This window comes from Schistocerca americana, chromosome 6 (assembly GCF_021461395.2).
Source record: "Schistocerca americana isolate TAMUIC-IGC-003095 chromosome 6, iqSchAmer2.1, whole genome shotgun sequence".
Taxonomy (NCBI): domain Eukaryota; kingdom Metazoa; phylum Arthropoda; class Insecta; order Orthoptera; family Acrididae; genus Schistocerca; species Schistocerca americana.
Genome location: NC_060124.1, coordinates 195492334 through 195516457, shown reverse-complemented (window position 1 = coordinate 195516457; position 24124 = coordinate 195492334). Strand labels below are relative to the sequence as shown.

The window sequence follows — 24124 nt, the reverse complement described above, 5'->3', positions numbered from 1 at the left end:
GCCAGCCAAATGGAGACCCCCACAAAAATGTGCCTTTCAAACACTGTGGGTGTTAATAACACTGTCTCATGTGAGTATGTGACACCTCCATGTCTTTCATAGTCATCATTCAACATCTGATGCTGTTCGTGCCACTTGTATACCCTGCCAGAGCTGATAACAACACTAAACATGAACAATGCTAATGCACTGTGTGGTGATTGTTCTACAGTCACAGAGAACTACAACTCAAATCATTTACATACCTGCAAGTCATGTGTATGTGTGTGAAGTTACACTGACCTCCAACCATTTCTTCTGGGTGATTCATTTTTTTTGTCTCTCAGTTTATAATGATAAAATGGGTAGGCTTAATAACAAAAGCAGTAACATGCTACACCTAATAGGTTTCTGACAAATAATCTGAAATTCAGCCATAGCTTACCTACAACAGTATCAATTGTTGCTGGTTCAGTTTTGTTGCACTGCACAAATTCAGTGTAGAAATTTATCATTACAACGCCACCATTTTGAGCCTGAAAGAAATGAATGAATATTTATCTAACTGAGCATTAGTCTACAGAATAAGTCAAGACTTTGTGAGAAATAACATTATTAGACTGGGATCTTTACACATCAGACATAAATACTGTTCTTCAGGGGTTATTATCAAAGAACTGCAGCAGCAGCAACAGCAGCAGCAGCAACATGAAACATTAAGACAGTTTCTAAATATTCTGAGGTTTAAGATGTTGGTAAGATCACATCATACCTTCAGACAGAGTTCTTTATTTGCTATTGATCACATACAGTGGAATAGAACGACAGTACCTGGAAGGTATGTGTGACTCGAAATTTGACTTTGTGTCCCATAACTGAATGCAAACCTAATAGTCATCCTCCATCTGGGCAAGCATACAACCTAGATAATTATGTAACTTATTGCTCTGTAGGGATTCAGTTGCACTCTGTCACCTTTGGGACCAATTAACACAAAATTTACATAGTGAGCAGAGTAGTCAGTCAACCTATAAACATGAGAACCAGACAGTTACATGAAGTATACAGATGAAGAATTAATGAAATAATGATAAAAGAAAAATGTATCCCAAGAGGTAAATGATGTTGGCAAAATGCACTGAATTAAATACTAATTTGCAGTATTTATTTAAACTACAGAAATCTCAAAGAAATTAGTAGCAACCTGTGGTCATTCAGTTCTATTATGAATAAGAGTGCCTCAACCACTGATGAAAATCAATAAACCGATGAGTAGCAAGCAAGGATACAGGCAATGTTCTGTATGCTATTTATTGTTAAGTGTTCATATCGCAAATAAGTTATCACAGTAATCACCAGTTACATATGAAAAGTTCTGTCCATACTCTTATAATACTATTAAAACCTTTCATTAATGAAAATTCTACCATTCACATACAGTCTTTAGAAGCTCAGTGTGATAACTCAAATTTATGCAAAGTCTGAAATGCTCAAATACTGAGCACTCTGTACACTTGGTGCACTCTGACCACTGAAAATCTCACCAATCTTTCCACAACCACAGATAAAACTCCTCAGTGATACAACATCTGCCAAAAAAGGTGTCAAGACTAGTTACTAGTCACTTATCTGATGAGCATTCCTTGCTCAGCCTGTGTGCAGGTTAAACATTAGAATATTATTCCAACTAAACCTCTCATATGTTGTGCGGATACTTGTCCTCGAGCTGCTGTGGAGAAAATTATACTTGCACCAATATTGGCCTCTGGTGATGTGGAGGTGAAATGTCTTCAGGCCGCTGCGGAGGAAATTATTCTAGTAACAAGTGCGACCAATGTGTTGTTGGCATGTGGTGTTCTGGGTGGCCTAGTTCCAGCATGAGCTGACTGACCTGGCTTCTCACAGAAGGTGCAAATAGTCTGCTGGATTCTGTCTCTCAGCAGCAGGACAAAAGTTTCTTTGTGCAGTAGATGAATTGGTTACTGACTCAGGTGTCACAGAGCGAGTTTCAGAACTTGGTTCTTCACTCTCTGCAGCGCTGCAGTGTGTGTGTCAGCAGCATTTTCCACACCATGGTTGCCTAGTCTAGCACTAGTCTGACCATTGTTACGTAGAGCGTGATGCCATGGTAAGGAAGTAGTGACGACTGGGGATTAAACAGAGGGTACAGGGTGCAGTGATGCCCCACTGCTGTGCTTCTGACAGCATGTATATGCCGTGCCCATGTGAGCCTCTGGTTGAGGATCACTCTGAGGCATTTTGTGGTCCATGGAATGGGACCTTCCATAATGTCGGCACAAGGCCGATCTGGCAACAGCATCCTTTGGATGAAGACTACTGCCTGGCTCTTGGTGGCTGGAATTTAAGTCATCACTCCATCTCCCATGCTCCCAGGGCATCACACCTAAGTTGTAAGTGGCATACCATTGTCTGGGCATTCATTCTGCAGGTGAACGGCACTGTATCATTGGTGTAAAGTGCCAATTGTATGTAAACCACCAACAATGCACCAGCGATGTGCAAGGAGTTCAGCAAGGGACTGACCACCAACCATTGTTGCAGCCCTGGAAGTATCTGCCACTCTGTGAATGACACATCATCTGCTCTCACATTGAAGGTCCTACCAATGAGGCAGGACCAAGGAAGGGCCCCATGTTAAATCAGTAACTGAGTACAAAGAGTTTGCACAAAAGGCCTTTGTGCTACACATAGTCAAATGCCCTGGACACATTGAGAGGCACCACATCAAGCAACTCCCTCATTTACAGTGCCCTCATCACCAGCTCCACCAGCCACAGCAACTGGCAAAAGGTGGAGCGGCCACTCCAAAAGCCAAACTGTTCATCTGGTAAGATATTCTCAGGTGATGTGCTGCATCAGCCTCTTCACATACAGCCTCTCTAGAACCTTTGAGAAGGAAGGGAGCAAGCTGATGGATCTTTAGCTGTCTGCTTGGGCCCTTGTTGGTTTTTGGAACAGCCACCATGCTGCATGTCTCCATGCAATATCTGATTGAGGGTATAAGTTAGTGGCCAATGGACCCCCGATGGAAGGTTCTTCAGCAGGTGGGTATTGGCTCATCACTGCTTCCTGCCCTCCTGGAGTTCAGAGACCAGAGTTGTGCAGCTGCTCCTTCCCCTATGATTGGTTAAATAATGTCTCATTCTGCTCTGGCTGCGTAGAAGAAGGAGAGCTGCTCTTTGATCTAGTGCATGTGGTTCTCATCCACAATGTCTGTCACTAGTGTGAAGTTAGTCACAAATATGTCAGACAACATGTTGGCCTTGGCATCTGGCCTGCAGATAAAGTCCTGGCTGACCTGCAGTGGCAGGATACACTGCTGGTGATGTAGGATGCTTTTGCCAGTTCTTTGGCTCTCCAGGCACAGCTGTCATCAGTGTTGAATGTTCACACAATGTTTGCGCAGTTCAGTTTTCAGTTCCTGTCCTCCTTGACAGCTGCCTTAATCTTCCACACCATGTGGTTAACGTGGTATTTCATGTTTGGTGAGCTGCCATTCATGGGAGAGCCTGTTGTTCTTGGTGATCAGTACCCATATGAGTGGCAGGAAAGGTGTAAGAAGTCTCATGGCCATTGTGGCCACCTTTGAGTGGCTGCACCTACTCCTCAGAGTACTTTGTGGCTGAGAGAGGCCAGTACTACATTGGCCCCACTTGATCTGGGTCAAGTGTATTGTTGAGAATGTTGAGCACCTCTGCTCATCCACGTTTCTGTAGTTCAGGTCGCTAGCTGGCAGCTCTGCGCAAATAACATCCATGTCAAAACTAAGAGGGATGTCATTTGATGACAGGACATTTCACATCGTGGCATGCATGAATTGCCCAACGTCCTTTAGGAGGGCAATATCGAATGTGTCCAGCAGGCCTCTGATGGGAAAGAAGGCAGGGTCAAATGGCTCCAGGGTGACAGTACTGTTTCATTGAATGGCGTAAGAAAGACGACACCCACTGGTGTTGGTGAAGCAAGAATTCCCTTCCATGTTCTGAGTGTTGAAACTGTTTGTGGTGAAAAGTCAAAAGTCAGATTCCCTCCCTCCCTCCCTCTCTCCCCCCCCCCCCCCCCCCCCCACACACACACACTTTTTAGAGCAGTCCTCTGGGTGGCCATTAGACTATGACAAAGATTGTCTTCCCAATGGTGGTGTTGATGGCCACCCCTGAGGCTTCCAGCATGCCCAATTCTGGCAGTTGGACTTGGTGTTGCCTCAACACTCACTCTGACTGTTTATTTAAAGCCTCAGTCACGTGACTTCCTGCTGTATACAACACACAAGTTTATCTATGCCACACCACACTCTCGTACTATTTAAAATTTCTGCATACTCCATTTAATTTACACATCGATGGTAAGCAATGAAAACTTCGTTACTATGTTTTGTTAAATTTTACAGGAGAAGAAGAAGCGATTTCTTACAAAATATATATATACTGATGAGCCAAAACATTAAGGCCATCTGCTCAATAGCTTGTTTCTCTGTCTGCATATCAGGAATCTGATGGCCTGTTGGTAGGTTTGTGGAGGAATGTGGCATTAGATGTCAATGCACAGGTCATGTAATTTGCATAAATAACAGGCTGCTTTTCACAAATATGATAAAGGTGCCTGATAGTGATGCAGATGGGTTCCATAGGATTTACATCAGGTGAATTTATCACTGTGACATCAACATGAGTTGACTATAATACTTCTCAAACCACTGTAGCATGATTCTGGCTCCAAGGCAAGAATAATAATACTGCCAAAAGATGACATCACTGTCAGGTAAGACATCAAGCATGAATGAATGCTGGTGGTTTGCAGCTGTCAGCATGTCTTTGATTACTACCACATGTTCCCTGCAAGCACAGGAGAATGTCTCCCAAAGCATATTACTGCTCCCACCAGACTGCGTCAGTGATGTGCTGTATGTTTTGAGCTGCCATTTACCTCAGTGATGGCATTTGTGGAGACAGCTATCAACCTCGTGTAGCAAAAATGCTATTCACCTGAAGAGCCAACACATTTCCACTGATCAATGGTCAAATCCCGATGGTCCTGTGTCCATGATGACATTGGGTCAACATGTGGACATGTAGGGTAGGCTGCTGCAGGCTCCATCTTCAACAATGTATGATGAACAGTTTGCTCCAAAACACTTGTGGGTGCACCAGTGTTGTGCTCTTTCAGCAGAGATGCCACAGATCACCATCTATCCTGCTTTACTGTGAAGAGTCATGGATATCCAACCATTTAGTGCCTAATGGTAGTTTCACTGTCCCACCTCTTTCCTTATATGCTCATGACACTAGCATGTGAACATTCAAACAACTTCACCATTTTTTGAGACACTTGTTTACAGGCTCTGCGTACTAATAATCTGCCTTTTGTGAAAGTCACTTATTTCAATGGATTTCCCCATTGGCAGCCCTTATCTTCACTAGGGTGATCACCGTCTGTGTCTCTTCTGCTTACATATGTTATCGTGTCATGTGCCCATAAAGCCACCAGGCGGCATCCAACGTCATGGTGGACAATGGTCACAATCTTTTGGCTTATCAGTGTAAAGTGATACAGGTAATGTTGCTACATGTGTGACTATACAGTAAAAGCCTAGTTATTGACAGATTAGAGAAATCAATGCACTTACAAATCTTTCTTTGATAATGGAATATAGTGGTTACTGGAATCACTAGGTTTTCACAGACAGGCGGAGTTACAAGGTTTTCATTGCATGCCATCAATATATACATAATAAACATACCATTTCTTATGTATCTACATCACATTCATTATCCAAATAGCTGTAAGCTTTTGGCAAAAATTATAACTGAACTTGCACTGCGCTGGTCGCCTAGCTCAAGTCAGATGTGTGACTCACTTCTGTGTGCTGTCAAACTAAACACTTAACATTAATAAATTACAATGAAATCTATTTGCACTATAATTACTGTGTGGTAATTATTGCAAATTGCTGCTAGTAATTTGTGTACATGTGCATAACCCATGTTTTGGGCAATGTTTCAACAACAATAAATAACAATTTGTTCAATAATTTATAAATGCAGTAATTGAATCACCAAGCTGTCTCACCATATAACTGATGTCAGTAGCTTTTCATTGGTGTTCCATGTGTGTTCCTAACTTGTTTGTAAACAGTTGTAACACTTCTAAATGTTTAAACAATAGTAGTTCTTAAATGAAAATCATATTGTTGGAGTCTAGATGACCTGCCAATTCTGAAAGGTCTTTGGTTCTCTGTAGCACACTTTCAACTAGGTTCAACAGTTTATGTGAATATATAATATTTTCAGCCTAATGTTTCAGTTGTCAGTCCGTGACGACTTCCATTCCTCACTCATGCAAGCCCTTCCTGCCAAGCCAGTACCTGGAAAACCCTGTGGCCACTTAACAGCTAGTTGTTTGCCACCTCATGCCCACCATGTCTTTTCCAAGACACACACCAGTCTCTTGACCAACTGCAAATACTTGTAGCAATACTCTTGGAGCTCACAATGGCACTGTTTAAAATAATTCAACCAAGCCATTCACTGTGTCACAATAGGCTTCATCATTAGATAAGCTATTCCTACAGAAAATACAGAACACAGCCACACAGAAGAACACAAAGCCACCTATCACTCAGCTGCAGCTTAAGGTTAAACTCCAAAGAGGATGCACACAACAAAGACTACATTACATTTCCACCTTACACTGCACAAACAGTTCCCAAGTGGACATCTAGCTGCCAAATGTGAATACAAGCTGACACATGGCTTTATTGAGTAGTTAATTAGCTAATCAGTACTTTAAGGTAGTACCTCAGAACTCACATACAGTTGCCACTAAGAAGAGCCCAACTGGGCATCATAGAAGTGATGTTAGTCATTGTTCACTGGATTTAGGAAGGTCACTGTAAGTTAACAACTATCTACACTGCCACACACTAGCTTCATATTCCAGTTAGGTACAGTTAAGTTCCTATTAAAAGATATTGTAAACTGTTGCTGATCTGTGTTGCCATCTGTTTTTGTCATAGCTGCTGCCTATCCTTATCTGAACCTGTGACAAAGCTGTCTAGTTGATTAGTGCAAGACACTTCATAACAGCAACTACTTGGCAGTATGGGGTTCTCTTCCTAATATATTTATTTGATTGATGCCAAATGTTTTTGGTGAATACAAATGTATTATAGGCTACTCTAGAGAAATATTCTTCAAAAGTAATGCCTATGTTGCTCATATCTCTGAGGTCAGAAGTACTTTCTCTCTTCCTCCATTTCATTTGTAAAGGAAAAGATGTAGGCTTTCAATACCAGTGTCAATCTGAATAGCTCCTTTTAAGTATTAAGTCCCACAATTTTGAAATACCAGAAGTAACTACAAAACTGACATTTTGCCAATCTTTGCAGTGGTCCTCTTCAATATGATTAAGCTGCTGGGTTCTTCTGGAGACAGTCTTTTCTACACACTGTCTTATTTTGGTTATTACGTGACTACAATCCTTAATTGTGGAATGTCCCTGAACAGCCCTAAGTAAACAAGTCTGTAGAGGGATGGTTATATACTACTGTACCAGATCCCTGGCAATCGAAAGCAAATTGACAGCTTATACCAAGAGGCAACATTTTCCTGCAGCAAGGTGTTGGTTCTGCATGGTCGTACTCCTGTGGACACTTCTTTATACTATTAACCCTGAGTCTCAAGGAGGTGCTGGCTGGTGAACATTGAGATGTAATGGGTGATGGGGTGGCTAGACAAATATAATCAAAGTAACCAACACCAATGTTTATGAAACTATTCAATATGGGTGTTTTGTATTGAAATATGTTATACATACACTCACATTCACATGATTTGTTTTGTTAATACCCTATCATCTTATATTGTAAAGCAAGCAATATATGTATGTGTGTCTTCATTGAAATATTTTCATTTAGGCAATTCGTAATTAGTAAAAGTATCTCTATTGAGTGCCAGTAATCTCTACTACCCATGATCATATGTCAATTATTCAAGTACTTGTTTCAGCCACAGTTTTTAAACTTTATTATTTTGTTTATAGTTTTCAGATCACTGATGACAGCAGTAAAATTGATTGTTGAGGAAACTCATTCTTCAACAAAGTATGCTAAATTTAAGAGTCACTGAAACCACATGTTATTCAAAACTCACACTAGTAGTAGTTTGTTTTAGAAATGACCTACCTCATTTCAAAGGACACCATTCCTGTATTTCCAATGAACATCTTACATTTTCCAAAAATGTAGTATTTCAAAATTTACTTGTTGTTGTTGTATTTTTGAATATTCAAGCTTTAAATTATAATACTGTCACAATTCTACTGTTGTAGTTTTATAGCCATAGTTTTCGGATTACAAAAATGTATTGCTTTCCTATAGCAACTTCTTAGTCTGTGAAAAATCTCAAATAGAAAATTCAACTCTCCAGAAAATTCTTGGCAGACCGTTGTAGATCCAAGTGCATGCTAAAACTTTGCAAAAAAGAGCTATTACTTGTATTTATTTAAGAACATTCAGACACTTGGTAACCACCATTACATCTATGCCTAATGTGAATTTATATTCTATACCAGATTTTATATTATTATTGATGATGTAATTACTGAGTATTTTAAGATTTTATTCTTTTTGTTCTATGTGCATCTTTATATAGGTATAACACAAAATCCAGCAGTCAGTCAACACCCATCATTCAACACATTAAATTTTTATAACAAAGTTTTCACAGTGCAGTCACTATGCAAGGTTCATAATGGGTTTGTGCCATCACTATGAAACTTGGGCAATAATAAAAGCATGCATCAAAAGTGCAATAACTATTTTCATCTAATTATATAGGAATCTGACTGGATGATATAGCCAGAACACAAAAACACAAGATAAGCAAAATTTCAGTCAAACTGAAGTACCTCTATAAACTGAAATATTTGTATGACAACATCTCCAGCCTGTTGAGGCATGTAGTATAGTGAAAATACTGTTGTATACTAGAATGCTTGTGCAGTGACTGATGCAAATTTCTTTGAAAAAAATTGAAACTACATCTAAAGTCAGAGAAATATTTACATTGTCAAAAACTTACATCAGTTGACAAGAGTGGAGGTTATAACACACATGGGCCCATTAGAGTGAGGTCGCTGACAGCAAGGATGCTAGCAACGTTTACCCAACCTCCTTGTTCATGATGTTAAAACATTTCATTATTCTAATAGTTCCCTTATTTTCCATTGCTCTATCCATGACTCCTGAAGCATGCATGCTTCTTACAGATTGAGAGATTGGTCAGTTATAATCGGCATTCAGCTATTCACATTTTTCCGTGTCGCTTCAGTCACTCAAAATGTTCATGTTCTGACACACAACTGCTAATTGGTTTCCTGGTTTCACTAATATATACTGTGGCCAACCTATCAATTTTTTCATATATAAAGTACACGATTACTTGTATCTAATTGTCCTTAATTATCTTCCAAGAAAACTGATGGGGGTATTCTCTAACATCTGACATTACCTAATCATAAGATAATATTTAAAACATAAGGAAACTAAGGGTAACATAGTACTGCTCCACCAAAAAATTCTCACCACAAGCTTCAGAACATCATCGTGGACATTGCGGTGATGATTGCAGATAGCCCATGCTGATGAATGTGAGAATATAACAGGTGCTTTGGTCACATTCAATGCATCCAGCATTGTTTGGTGTGATACATGTGAGAGGTCTACCATCATGCCCAATCTATTCATCTCTTGTACAACCACCTATCAACAAAAGAACAATGACTGCAGATTTCAGGACACTACAAATAGAAAAACACTATACTTTGAAATCAGACAGATAGTATTTCAATTGGTGAACTGGAATGTTATTAAGAAAATGCCACATTTATCAGATTTACATAATTGGTGTTTTAATTTTACACTTAATTCTTCAGAATACCCTAGATGTGCATCATGAAAAGAGAGAGAGAGAGAGAGAGAGAGAGAGAGAGAGAGAGAGAGAGAGAGAGAGAATATTTACACAATGCTTTATACAACATCAAATCCATTTGCATATACCCAAAAACTGCAAATTTTACAATTTTGTGACACTACAAATTTATTTCTCAGAATATAACACTGATCACACACAATTCTTGAGATGGATTTCTAATTAACATAAAATTTTGTTATTGTTTAATTATTCTATTTATATACTTTTATTATTTTTATATTAAAACAAAATTTCTCTTATTTTCACAGGGCATTTATATCAGTGTATATTTTATTTTGTCTGAATTTGTTATGTTCATAAAATATATTAGAGGGTCTACTGAGAAGTATTTTTTTTTTTATTTTTGTTTTGAGCTCTACCAATGTTGAAGGTATAACAGTAATGGGAAGCATATCTGGCTACTCAATTCCTGCCCACAGTGGACTATTCAGATATACTACTAACCTGGGACTATTCATATAGCTTTACCCTTAATGTTAGTACAGGTAAGAATTTATGAATGGTTATCATGTTCTGACCAACAAATCCACTCTTAATATCTACATATTAACTATAGCTGCAACACTAATTCTGGGAAATGAAACTCAGAAACACTTTCAGACTTAAGCATAACTGATGATTGACATAGTGTTTTCCTGTAGCATGTTACACAGTCTTTCGTGTAACAGGATCTTTATGGTATTTATTTAACACTTTTATTGCAGATGTGAGAAAAATCTGTATAATACTTACACAGATAACTAACCAGTCAAGCAAACTATAACAACTAATCTACATAGATGGAGCAATACTTGTTGCTTAAGCTGAAACATTTGAGATTGTTTAAATGAAAAGTATCAATACCATTTCAACATCTTGATACTACAGACCAAACCTTACAATGCAAAGAGCTATGCATTCTGGCTGATAAACATAGAAGCCAATGGTAAGTTGAACAAAATCTGGAACGGAGAGCTGCTGTCTCACCATGATGCACCCAAGCCCCTGGAATTAAAAGACTGGCAGCCTCCCAATCTCTGCATGTCTTTGTGTGGTCAGGAAAGTCACTATATGCTTGCAGAATAATAAACTGCTCAAAAAAATATTATGAAAAGTATAGATTGCTACTCATCGCATAGTGGAGATGTTGAGTCGTAGACATGCACAATAATTGGCTGAAAGCTTACTTGTTTATCAGTTTGTTTGTTTGTTTGTTTGTTTGTTGTTGTTGTTGTTGTTGTTGTGCCTGTCTGTGACTCCGTATCTCCACAATGTAGCTAGTAGCATTCCACCATTTTCATAATACTGTCATTATTCATTATTCCATCCCCGACTTTCTATTGTTTGAAACCGCTCAATAAAAGTTTTACACCTTGTACATATCTGCAAATGTGTATGGACTTCAAGGATATCAGAGAAAGCCTAAACTAAAATAAATAACTTTACTGCAAAATAAAAGCAAAACAATAACCAAAATAAAGATATTCTGTTCAAAAGTGCATCTCTGTGAAATCAAAATTTGTTGCTGCATAGCATTCATTGTCAAGCTGCCCCACCCTGTGCACTGTAACATGTCTGGATCCTCCTTGGCATACTGTCCACAAGGTGGTCTAGATGTTGCTGTTTAATTCTGTCCTTTCTTTGATGGCAGAACTCGTGGGGTCATCCACTGTATAAGGTAGGTTCTTGCAATGACTTGGTGAAAGCTTGAACTGGCCTCAAGCATGCCAAGTTAGATTCATGTCAACAGACATTATATGTTATTCTGTTCAGTTGATTCCTGCCTCATGGAGGAAGGTGTTTATGAGATGGGCACAGTATACTTTAGCTTTACTATTTTGAAAGACTAACCTCTCACTGAAATGTTGACTGTAGGGCTGGACAATAGGTTGGAGAATCCTGCATCACTTTTGCACAACTCTCACATTACCCTGGATAATGATGAGAGGTGTCTGACACCTGTATATGACACCTTCCCAAAACAAGACTGTACAATGTACATTGTCGCTGGATGAATAAACTACTACTACTACTACTACTATATGCCTGGAAGAAGCTGAACACAGCCGATTTTATGGATGATATGCGCAAATATGATGACTTTCTTAAGAGAGTATAATTTTTGGATGTATGACCAATTTATTTGTGCCGTTTTCAACATACAGGCAGAGGTTTGTCAAATGAACAGTACGAACCACGCATTTAATACACATCACAACAAACTTATATATTTCATTTTTGCAGCTAACTGTTCAATTCTTATGTTGCTTCAGAGTATTACGTTAATGCTACACAATTATCCTAACTTTTCTGTAACTTTTCCTTTATTTATAGTCATTATTCTTTAAATGAAAAAGTCAATCAGCTGAATCAGATTGGGGATATCCAAGATACTGAATTGTTCCTGTTACATAATTCATGGAAATTCTATAAAACGACTGAATTTGAAAAGTTACAATTATTGGAGGAAATTTAATACAAACTGTTATTCTAATTTTTGTGGAAGTGTTAAAACTCAAAGCATATAGGAATAAGTGTTCAAACACAAAGACATTCATGAACACAGAATACCAGATAACTATGAACTGTAAGAGATTATATCAGGTGAATATAATTAAACTTTCCCTATTTAACACATTATAACATGGAAACTAATTACTGTGCGAGTCCAAGCTTGGTAGCATTAATTTCTAAAGTATGGAGTGATGACTGGTCACACCACCATCTAGTTCCAACTATAGCCATCAGGTGCTTTGATCAGTCATTGTGATTTGTATCTCACACACCTGACCAGTCCAGTACACTTGTTGACATGTCAACAAAAGCAGCAGGGCTTTATCAGTGAAGCTCTATTATCAAAACAACAGTAATGCTGTAATTGCACTGCAAGAATATCGCTGGCTGAAAGGATTATGGATGGGTCCTCTTTCTCCACCTGCTGTGCAGAGCATGATGAAGAAGTTTGAATCCACTGGAGAACTGGGTGTCACTCCGTTAAGAGGCTGATGACTGGTCACACCACAGGTGGCTGATGAAATCGCTGTTGCTATGGCAGACAATGCTGTGTGTTAGGCAGTTGGCATGCTGTGTCATGACAGTTGAACACCCTGTGGTCCACTGTACAGAAAGTGCTTTGAACCATTCTCAAACGGTATCTGTAAAAGATCCATATCGTACGGCAGCTTCACCACAGGACGCATTATGACATGTTGACTTTGCTCTCCACTTTCTTGCAACGATTGAAGTTGATGAAGGCTAGCCCTGGACCATCCTATGGACAGCTGAATCTCATTATTCTCTGATGGGTGATGTGAACATACAGAATTGCGAGTGCAGAGATATTCACCTCCAGACACTGTGCATGATGTTCCTCTGTATGGTGAATGTGTGACCATATGTTGTGGCTCCACGGCTATGTTCATCATTATCCCATTCTTTTTTGAACAGGTTGGCACTCGAAGACCGAAGACATGCAGTGTGACTGGCCACCACTGCTGCGATATGCTTCACCAGCATGTCATACCCACCCTACAGAAGAGTGACACATTGAACTCAACAGTTTTCATGCAAGATGGGGCCCCAATGCACATTGCATGTGAAGTTCACCTGCTTCTCCAAAACACATTTGCAAACGACTGAATTATCAGCCAATCGTTTCCGAATGCTTGGCTGGCACAGTCACCTGACCTCACTCCCTGTGATTTCTAGTTGTGAGGCTATCTGAAGGACAGGGTTTACCAGGGGAACATTCACACATGTGCTGATCTGAAGTGCAGCATATCAAGAGAGGTAGCCAGCATACCCATGCTTCATTCTGCTGTGCAGAATGCAATCCTGGGCTTTCAGACTCTTCTGGGCACTGATGGGCACCATATTGAGCCCCTTTTGTAGCAGTAATGGTACTGATATGTAATGGTATGATCTACGATAGCAACATATTAAAAGTGTTTCAACTGAATTGATTCTGCATTATTTCTCTTTCCCATGTTCTTGACATTAATGCTACCAAGTTTGGTCCTCTTACAGTAATTAGTTTCTGTGGTTTAATTATAACCACCCAGTACTATCATTAGACAAGCAAGCACTCTAAAAATAAGCCAAATGATGGTAGGTCTTACGGAGGAGTCAGATAAGGGTCATTATAAAAACAGGATGCACTGAGTAAGATCAGAATAAGCATTATAATATTGACAAAGCATTGACAAGCATTATAATATTGACAAAATGAATATGTAAGAATGTTCTTCACTGTCAGAAAGGAAAGGATATTGGATGAATTATTTGAAGGTAACACTGAGGAAATTTATGAACAGATAAAAACTAAAGTGAAAAGTATCATATTTGAGGGGCTGACTGTCAAAAAAATATCTGCAATGTAAGTATGGTGAGGTGACTGGATTAAATATAGATAGCATATATATATAAAAAGAAATGTGTTCAATCAACGATTGAATGACAAAACAAAAGAAACAAGATGACTCTATAATGAAAAAAAAAAAAAAAAGTGGGGAGAAAAATAAGAACAGCAAAAAATGAAACTTGGGAAAGAACATATACCAATGTAAACAGTAGCTTAGGTTCTGGGAGAGTGAAAGAAATTCAGTCAGTATTAAAAGGACTCCATCAAGAGAGACAAGTCACAACAGTTCTCAAACTGATAACACATGAAAGAAAAAGAACCACTATTTCCAAAAATTATTAAAAGAAGATCATGGAGACTGTTTTGACCAAGGAATAGTGGAAGAAAATAAACAAGAAAATTACATGATATAAATTTCAGAAAAGAAGGTGTTTTAAGTACTACAAACAGGAAAGAATGGTACACCAGGTAGACTAGGCAGTTTCAATACAGAGATTTTGAAATATGGTGTTCACAAACTTTAGAAAATAACCCAAACAACAAAATATTACAGTTGATGTAATATTAAGGAAGTGAAGTTACATTATTTCAGTGCCATATTTATGTGAGGGGATTGCAAAATATTCTCACATTTTCGAGGAATTTGTGCTACAATCTCAGGAATAAAAAGGTTTGGTAAAGTAATAAGAAAAAAAACAGGAAGATAATTTTAGACCTTATGTAGACCACATTTTCAGTTTAAGACAAATTTTGTAAAAACAGAAAAATAAAAAATATTGCTTTAGCTTTCACTGATTTAGAAAAAGCATATGATACTGTTCCAAGGAATCTGCTCTGAAAAGCATTATATTTCACAAATACAGAGGACTCTTAAATTAAAATAGTACTAGAAACATTTGAAGATAGGACACACCAAACCAAATTCAGTATTATACTTTTGCAGGAACTTAGGTCATCATAGTGCAATATGGAGAGGGTGCAGATTACATGAGAGATGAGTTAGCAATAAAATAATAATAAAAAATGGGATCTTAAGAGTAATTATCAAAAAACAGAATATCTTATCGATGACCTAGATGAACTGTACATAGCATTAAGTTTTATCATATCGTTTGCTACAGCCACAAATTTGTTAAAAGACAATCCCATTTTCCACTTTGGCTCTTATACAATTAGTGTCACTTATATTACATGATCAGCTGATTTCAACACTGTCATTGAACATTGATGGGGACACAATCAAAAAGGTCAGTAACTTTTGTTGCATGGGATCTATTTTCGAAAAAGAGGGAAAACTGTATGTTGAAATTAATAAAAGAATTAATACTGACTGGAAGATCATTGGGATGATCAACTCAGTTTTACAGAGCAGTTATGTTACACATAGAACTAAAAGACTCATACCAAGCCAGTATTAGATTATGTAGTCTCAAATGGAGCAATGACCTGGACAACTAATCAGAAACAGTTCAATAAGATGGCTCTTTGGCAAACATCAAGAAGAATCTCACGAAAAGAAAAACAAGGAACAATTGAATGTTAACAAAAATGGAAATGGAAGGAGGAATACGTGACATGTCAGATAGATGGACATTGAAGTGCTAAGGACATGTAAGAAAAAAGAGAAGACAGCAACCTATGACCATCTCGTTCCCAAATGTACAGTTTATAATGAGAAGACTTGGTGCAGAAGAATACATTCAAGGTCAAAATATTTAGAGGAAATTCTTAAAAAGAGAGAGTTTAATATCTTTTTGCACCTAAAGAGTGGTTTTGCAAGGGTTTGAGACAGGGGATGCTGCAGGGAATTTAACCAATCAGCCAATTGACTCAGTTGAGAGGGAGACTTATTTGTCTGGATGAAATTTCCTATGGTGAATATATAGGGTCAACTAAGAAGATTGTAATTGACTCCTAACTTTTATTTAGGATTTTAATTACAGAAATGATTGCACTAGCAGACGTGCTTCCACACTACTGGTCAAGTCATCCTGCAGGGACACTGACTGTTTATCACCATTCTGTCTGTTTCACGAAAACAAACCTATAAAATCTAGAGCCAGCAGGATCTTGAGGCTAATTAACTTCTTCGCAGCAACTCCAGCCTATGACTCTGGCTACATCCATCAATGACTGTTTCTCACTGATTTCCACATCTAACCTTATTACTGACTGCTTCCCAACTGTTTCTGGATGCTCGGTCCTACAGTTTTGTTTCATTTTCCCATTCAACCCTGAAATGACATAATGACAAATGGTTTCTCATGGTCTTATTGGTTACCCTGATTTGTTGTTCCTCACAGGTTGAGTGGAAGGGATATGGATCTCATTAGATTGCTTCTCATAATGTAGTTTGCGCCCTCTCTCTTTCTCTCTTACACACACACACACACACACACACACACACACACACACACACACAAACCCCTCACAGTTGTCCAAATCTTATCCTTTTTTACCTAAGGATCTTCCTTCATTAATTCTGTCACATCACTTGTGCCTTAACTTGGTAATAACCTTGCCCCAATGATTCTATCATGTTATTCATTTCTTTACTGTCTAAGGATCTTCCCTCGTTAAATCTGTCACATCACTTATTTACAGGCCCCCCTCTGTTTGGTTGTGCCTGTGGCCCTATGGTGAGGTGTTCTGAGGAAATTTCTAAAATGCTAAAACTCTGTCTTTACCTTAGTTGCTTCCAGTACTGTTTACGGGAATTGGCTTTTCATTGTGGATGCAACAGCTTGTATGCTAATATATGAAAATTGCTGAGTTGCTGATATGGTGGAGGAGAAAAATCTTTATATTGAAAAACTTCAGTTAATAATAATAATAATTACTGCTATAGCATTTTTCAAGATATAGGTATTGTAATGTAACAGACTTACACGTATAACATTTGGTCGACAGGACATCCACAACTGAGCATTGTGGAATCAGATAATGAACCATTTCAGTTTTGAATAGTTTTATTAGTTCAGTCATGATTTTTAGGTACCACCCCCTCCCTCTTTTCACTCCTACACTTCCACCTGTGTTACTTTTTGCTATTAACTGTGATGTGCACATCATCATCATCATCATCATCATCATCATCATATGCATCAATTGGGTCAAATCCAATACACACAAAAAACATCTTTGGGCAACTATTTATACTATATAAATACCAAAATGGTCCAGACCATACACAAATGTTGGAAGAAGTAGACTCTTGATGCCACTGGGGAATCGTCTATTAGGACACTCAGACACTCATTTACAATATGGCTCACTGAATGTCACTACAGTGACACGTACTGTCAGCTGTCAGTTAAAAAGGCATGTTTTACTTGCACATACCTTCTCCACTCTGGTATCAGAATTGGAATCAGAATTTTACTGTCTCACAACGTAAAAGTTAAATAATTGATTTTGTGTACAGGAGACTCGTCAGCTTATAACTATGATAAATTATACATGGAATACAATATTTTTTGTATGATCACAATAAAATCTGAATATTATTTATTATTATTGTTTTTATCCTGTTCAGGTGGTCAGATCATTAAAAAATTCATCAACAGAATAATAACATTCCTGCACCATTCTCTTTTCACTGCCTCAGTTTGGACCTTTCTAAAATTTGTGTCTTTCATTTTATTTTATACTTTCATTACCATATATTGTGCAGTCTGTGCAAAAAGATTAAGCCTGTGTGTAGGCAGCATGAAACTTTCTTTGTTTCTAGTTTCTTAATTATTTGATAAAAAGAGTTTAGGGTTATTACTTGTGAAAAGACTTATTTCATACAGATACAATGAAGGAACACTTAGTATCTTAAGATCTCTAAATAATGGCCGACAGGATTCTTTTGGTTTTGCCCTGCATATGTTTTTGATAATTTTTTTATGCAAAGTTAATATTTTTGTCATGTTGCTAGTATTCCCCCAGAAGACAATACCGTATCTCACTACTGACTTAAAGTAACTATGGTATACTACTTTTTTGTGTCTATACTAGTGACATTGGCTGTGATTGTCATAGCAAACACCAGGCTGTTTAGCTTAATTTTTAGATAATCTGTGTGTGAGGACCGTGATAGGTTTCTGTCCAATTGCATTCCTAAGAATTTCACATGCTCTGCTTCATTCAGCTCCTTGCATCTGTGCATAATGTGAATATCATTATTCGAGACTGTTATTTGTTAAGCTGTACCCACCTCTCACAGGTGATGAAAGCCGGGAACTTTAACAGATGGGTTGTCAGTAAATTCATGATTTCAGGTTTCCACAGCTTGCCACTCACATTTCCACTGAGTATTGGGATTGAACCCAGTGGAGAGCATTTGGACTCTTATGTGCTGGTCTTCTGGATCTGAAATGTTTCTTGGCAGTGAGAGTAAATCTTCATGAAGAACTTGATGACAAGGTTGCAGAGAGCTGCCTTTAGATGAAGGGGAGCTCTATAGATGTTCAGTAGTATTGGCAGCCAGCATGTATGTGTTGTAGATCTGACTGTGCCATTAATGGTTCTCATAACTGCATTAAATTGATTTTCTACTTTCTTCATACGAGTGCTGCAGAGACAAACTGGTACGCAATAATCTGCTGCAGAGTATATCAATGCAAGGGATGCTCCATGAAGAACTGATGTATTTGCTCCCCATGTGCTAATTGCCAGTTTCCTCATCTGGTTCACTCATGTCTGTACCATCTTAGCTTTGTTGGAGAGGTGTTTACAATATGTGAGTGTTCTGTCTAATGTGACAGACTCGGGTACATTGACAATGCCAAGAGCACCAAACAGTGGGGTCATCTTTGTTGATGCTAGGTGGTTAGAGAGGTGGAAAAAACATACTTCCATTATGGAAACGTCTGTCTGCTTATATTCATGAAGTTTAGTAGGGCATTTGTCAACTGTTCTTCACACACAGAAAGATCTTCACTCTGATTTCATACTGCAAGGTCATCTGCATGTTGGAATTTCCAGCAGGTCAAGTTTGGCAGGTCTACTGTGGACAGATTGGATAACACTGGAGCAAGAACAGAGTCTTTAGGCAATCCATCATTCAGTACATGCCATATGCAATTGTGTTAGTCTAAATTATCAAGCAACTTTTAATGAGAATCTTGTAGAGAAACCATTTGAGTTATAAAACTGGAACTATATTGTGAGTTTTAACAAATAAATAAACACTAATCTCATTATTAAAAAGTTATATAAGTGGCTACAACCTCAATCAAATGTCTCCATTTATGGCAAGTTGAAAAAGAGAGAGAGGGAGGAAGAGACAGAATGATCTATACATGCATATGATAAACCCCTGATCTCATTTGTACTAAGACTGCTCTGAGTGGAATGCACAAGTTCTAATTAATGTTCACCAGCCTGCAGTCTTCAACAGTTGTTGTGCCCTGCACAGAAGACAGCACGTAGGTCATAAATCCGATACAGTTTGTTTATATACAGGACGCAACTCAATTTTTATAAGCAGAACACGAGAAACTGCACAATTTCATTCCACTTTAGAGTCACAAATAATGTCTATTCTTCAACAAATTAATGAATTGCATATTTCTGAAACTATGTTCACACTGTTCTCAGCTATATATCCATATAACCATACTTGCTAATAAAGTCTTAAACTGGCAACAACCATAGCAGACAACATGTCTGTCCTCTGAGGCTTCTGAATCAGCTCTGGTCTTACAGCCGAACCATTTCGCCTGCCATCCAAATTAGGCAGGATCCGAAAATCACCAAAGTGCTTCATCTGCCTTTTTGTTTAGCAGTTGTTTATTATTCTGGTGGGTATTAATACTTGTGAAATAACAGAATGATATTACACTATCGAGAGAGAGATGATTTAATTTGAAATGCAAGTAAATCAACTGTTTATTTTGTCTAATATTAATAATGGATGATTATCATTTTGGTGTGCAACTTCTGAGTGCAGCAGCTCATCGTGGAGAAGGACCACAATTTAGGCGATCTCTCTCATGATACCCTTACCAAACAAACTATCTGTCATTGAAACCTTACATCACATAATGTCATCTGGCCACTTCTGCCTTTGCAACTGCTCTGAGAAGAGATTTGTGTACCTGAATATGATAGCTGCAAAGCCAGAAATATTACAAGTTCAGTTTAGTTCATGCTCAGTTTTGGCACTCTGTTTGTTCAGTCTGATTGTTAAGGAACATTTTTGTAATGGGGAAGCAACAAGTAAAGAAACTATAGATAAATCAAGAATGTAAAAAGAAGTTTTGCTGTGTAAAAAATAATTTATAATATGATAAGAATGTCACAGTCAAAAAAATCCATTTGAGAGTTTGTCACAACTTAAATCATAAATATGATGAAATATTCTTGGGCTTCCTTTGAGGTGGCTGTATTGAAATTCCGTGATGTTTCGATGAGAGTGACACTCATTGAAATGCTGTGGAACTTCAACACAGCCCCAGACGGATGCTCAAGAAGATTTTGTCAGCATTATATATGGGAAAGTCTAAATTCACATTTAAGTTATACCTGTTCACTAAATTTATCAATCTATTGAAGTTAACATTTTGCATATTTTGAGGGCAACATGTGGGCAGGGGTCAGCCTTAAATTCTGTTTTCTGTTCATCCTGAATTCCTACAAGATTTGGTGCTGGATGTGTTCTCGTTCTTGGCATACATAAATGATTACCTGAGACAAAGACTGTGATATTTGCTAAAAGTTACTTTGAAAATGCAGGAATAATTAGCGAATCACAGTAAGTTTTAGGAAAGACTTGTCAACTGTTGATGTTATAGACTTAGTAGTCAAACACATACATCAAGAGTTTGAGGATAAAGGATTTGCTGAAGTCACCTTTTGTGATCTAAGTAAGGCTTTTGACTGTGTAGAGCATAAAATACTCCTAGAAAAAACGGAGTACTTTGGCATTTGTGGCGACAGCCTTAAACTATTGAAATGATACCTACAGGATCACAAGCAAGCTGTTTGTGTAGGTAAAGAAAAGTCCAGTTCTGAATTAGTTAAATAGTTGGGTCAATGTGGAGGCTGGCCATGTGGCATTGCCCGCTCTGCCTGTGAGTGGACATGTGGCCGCTCCTTCAGCAAGGTCCGAGCAGGCACACGGGGGGAGGAGTTTATTAGTGATTGGGAGCTCCAACATTAGGCAGGTGATGGAGCCCCTTAGGGAAATAGTGGAAAGGTCGGGGAAGAAGGCCAGTGTTCACTCTGTCTACTTGCCGGGGGGCCTCATCTGAGATGTGGAGGAGGCCCTGCCAGTGGCGATAGAGAGCACTGGGTGCACCCGACTGCAAATTGTTGCTCATGACTCCTGCCGTCTGGGTTCAGAGGTCATCCTCAGTTCATACAGGCGGTTGGCGGAGTTGGTGAAGGTGGAAAGCCTTGCTCGCGGGGTGGAATCTGAGCTAACTATTTGAAGTATCGTTCCCAGAACCGATCGCGGTCCTTTGGTTTGGAGCAGAGTGGAAGGCTTAAACCAGAGGCTCAGACTTTTCTGCGGAGATCTGGGGTGCAAATTTCTCGACCTCCGCTATCAGATGAAGAAATGTAGGGTCCCCCTGAATAGGTCAGGCGTGCACTACACACAGGAAGCGGCTACAAGGGTAGCGGAGTATGTGTGGAGTGCACATGTGGGTTTTTTAGGTTAGAGAATTCCCTCCCAAGGCCCGACAAGACGTCTCCTGAGACGCGGCAAGGTAGGAGTAGGCAAAACGCAATAGGGAATAACAATATTAATGTGCTAATAGTAAACAGCAGGAGCGTCTATAGCAAGGTCCCAGAACTGCTCTCATTAATAAAAGGTCACAATGCCCACATAGTACTACGGACAGAAAGTTGGCTGAAACCAGATGTAAAAAGGAATGAAATTCTAAACTCAGATTGGAATGTATACCACAGAGACAGACTGGATAGTGAAGAGGGAGGTGTGTTTAAGGTGATAAGAAGTGCAATAGTATTGAAGGAAATTAACGGAGATCTGAAATGTGAAATAATTTGGGTGAAAGTCACGGTTAAAGCAGGCTCAGACATTGTAATTGGATGTCTCTATAGCCCCCTGGCTCAGCAGCTGTTATGACTGAGCACCTGAAGGATAATTTGGAAGATATTTCGAGTAGATATCCCCACCATATTATAGTTCTGGGTGAAGATTTTAATGTGCCGGATATAGACTGGGAGACTCAAACTTTCATAACGGGTGGCAGGGACAAAAAATCCAGTGAAATTTTTAAGTGCTTTATCTGAAAACTACCTTGAGCAGTTAAACAGAGAACCAACTTGTGGCGATAACATGTTAGACCTTCTGGTGACAAACAGACACAAACTATTTGAAACAGTTAATGCGGAACAGGGAATCAGCGATCATAAAGCAGTTTCTGCATCGATGATTTCAGCTGTAAATAGAAATATTAAAAAAGGTAAGAAGATTTTTCTGTTTAGCAAAAGTGACAAAAAGCAGATTTCAGAGTACCTGACGGCTCAACACAAAAGTTTTGTCTCAAGTACAGATAGTGTTGAGGATCAGTGGACAAAGTTCAAAACCATCGTACAATACGTGTCAGATGAGTATGTGCCAAGCAAGATGGTAAGAGATGGAAAAGAGCCACTGTGCTACAACAACCAAGTTAGAAAACTGCTGCACAAGCAAAGAGAACTTCACAGCAAACATAAACATAGCCAAAGCCTTGGAGACAAACAAAAATTACGTGAAGCGAAATGTAGTGTGAGGAGGGCTATGCGAGAGGTGTTCAATGAATTCGAAAGTAAAGTTCTATGTACTAATTTGGCAAAAAATCCTAAGAAATTTTGGTCTTATGTCAAAGCAGTAGGTGGAGCAAAACAAAATGTCCAGACACACTGTGACCAAAATGGTATTGAAACAGAGGATGACAGACTAAAGGCCGAAATACTAAATGTCTTTTTCCAAAGCTGTTTCACAGAGGAAGACTGCACTGTAGTTCCTTCTCTAGATTGTCACGCAGATGACAAAATGGTAGATATCGAAATAGATGACAGAGGGATAGAGAAACAATTAAAATCACTCAAAAGAGGAAAGGCCGCTGGACCTGATGGAATACCAGTTCGATTTTACACCCAGTACGCGAAGGAACTAGTCGCCCCCCCCTCCCCCCCCCCCCCCCCCCCCCCCCCCCCCCCCCCTTCTTGCAGCGGTTTACTGTAGGTCTCTAGAAGAGCTTAGTGTTCCAAAGGATTGGAAAAGGGCACAGGTCATCCCCATTTTCAAGCAGGGTTGTAGAAGAGATGTGCAGAACTATAGACCTATATCTCTAACGTCAATCAGTTGTAGAGTTTTGGAACACGTATTATGTTCGAGAATAATGACTTTTCTGGAAACTGGAAATCTACTCTGTAGCAATCAGCATGGGTTTCAAAAAAGACAATTGTGTGAAACCCAGCTTGCACTATTCGTCCACGAGACTCAGAGGGCCATAGACACGGGTTCCCAGGTAGATGCCATGTTTCTTGACTTCGGCAAGGCATTCAATACAGTTCCCCACAGTCATTTAATAAACAAAGTAAGAGCATATGGACTACCAGACCAATTGTGTGATTGGATTGAAGAGTTCCTAGATAACAGAATGCAGCATGCCATTCTCAATGGAGAGAAGTCTTCCGAAGTAAGAGTGATTTCAGGTGTGCCGCAGGGGAGTGCCGTACGACACTTGTGGATGACATCGGAAGTTCACTGAGGCTTTTTGCGGATGATGCTGTGGTATATCGAGAGGTTGTAACAATGGAAAATTGTACTGAAATGCAGGAGGATGTGCGG

The 24124-nt window shown here is 38.9% G+C and overlaps 1 protein-coding gene across 1 annotated transcript in view; it reads right to left on the bottom strand.

Annotated features, from left to right (window-relative positions):
• Nucleotides 1-24124, bottom strand: part of LOC124619856 (dipeptidase 1-like) — a 539272-nt gene that overhangs the window by 21713 nt on the left and 493435 nt on the right. The window contains exons 7-8 of the mRNA XM_047146468.1: nucleotides 9584-9760; nucleotides 425-515 (exon numbers count right to left, since the gene is read on the bottom strand). Of these exons, the coding sequence (XP_047002424.1) occupies nucleotides 425-515; nucleotides 9584-9760 (268 nt within the window). The remainder of the gene's footprint in view (nucleotides 1-424; nucleotides 516-9583; nucleotides 9761-24124) is intronic.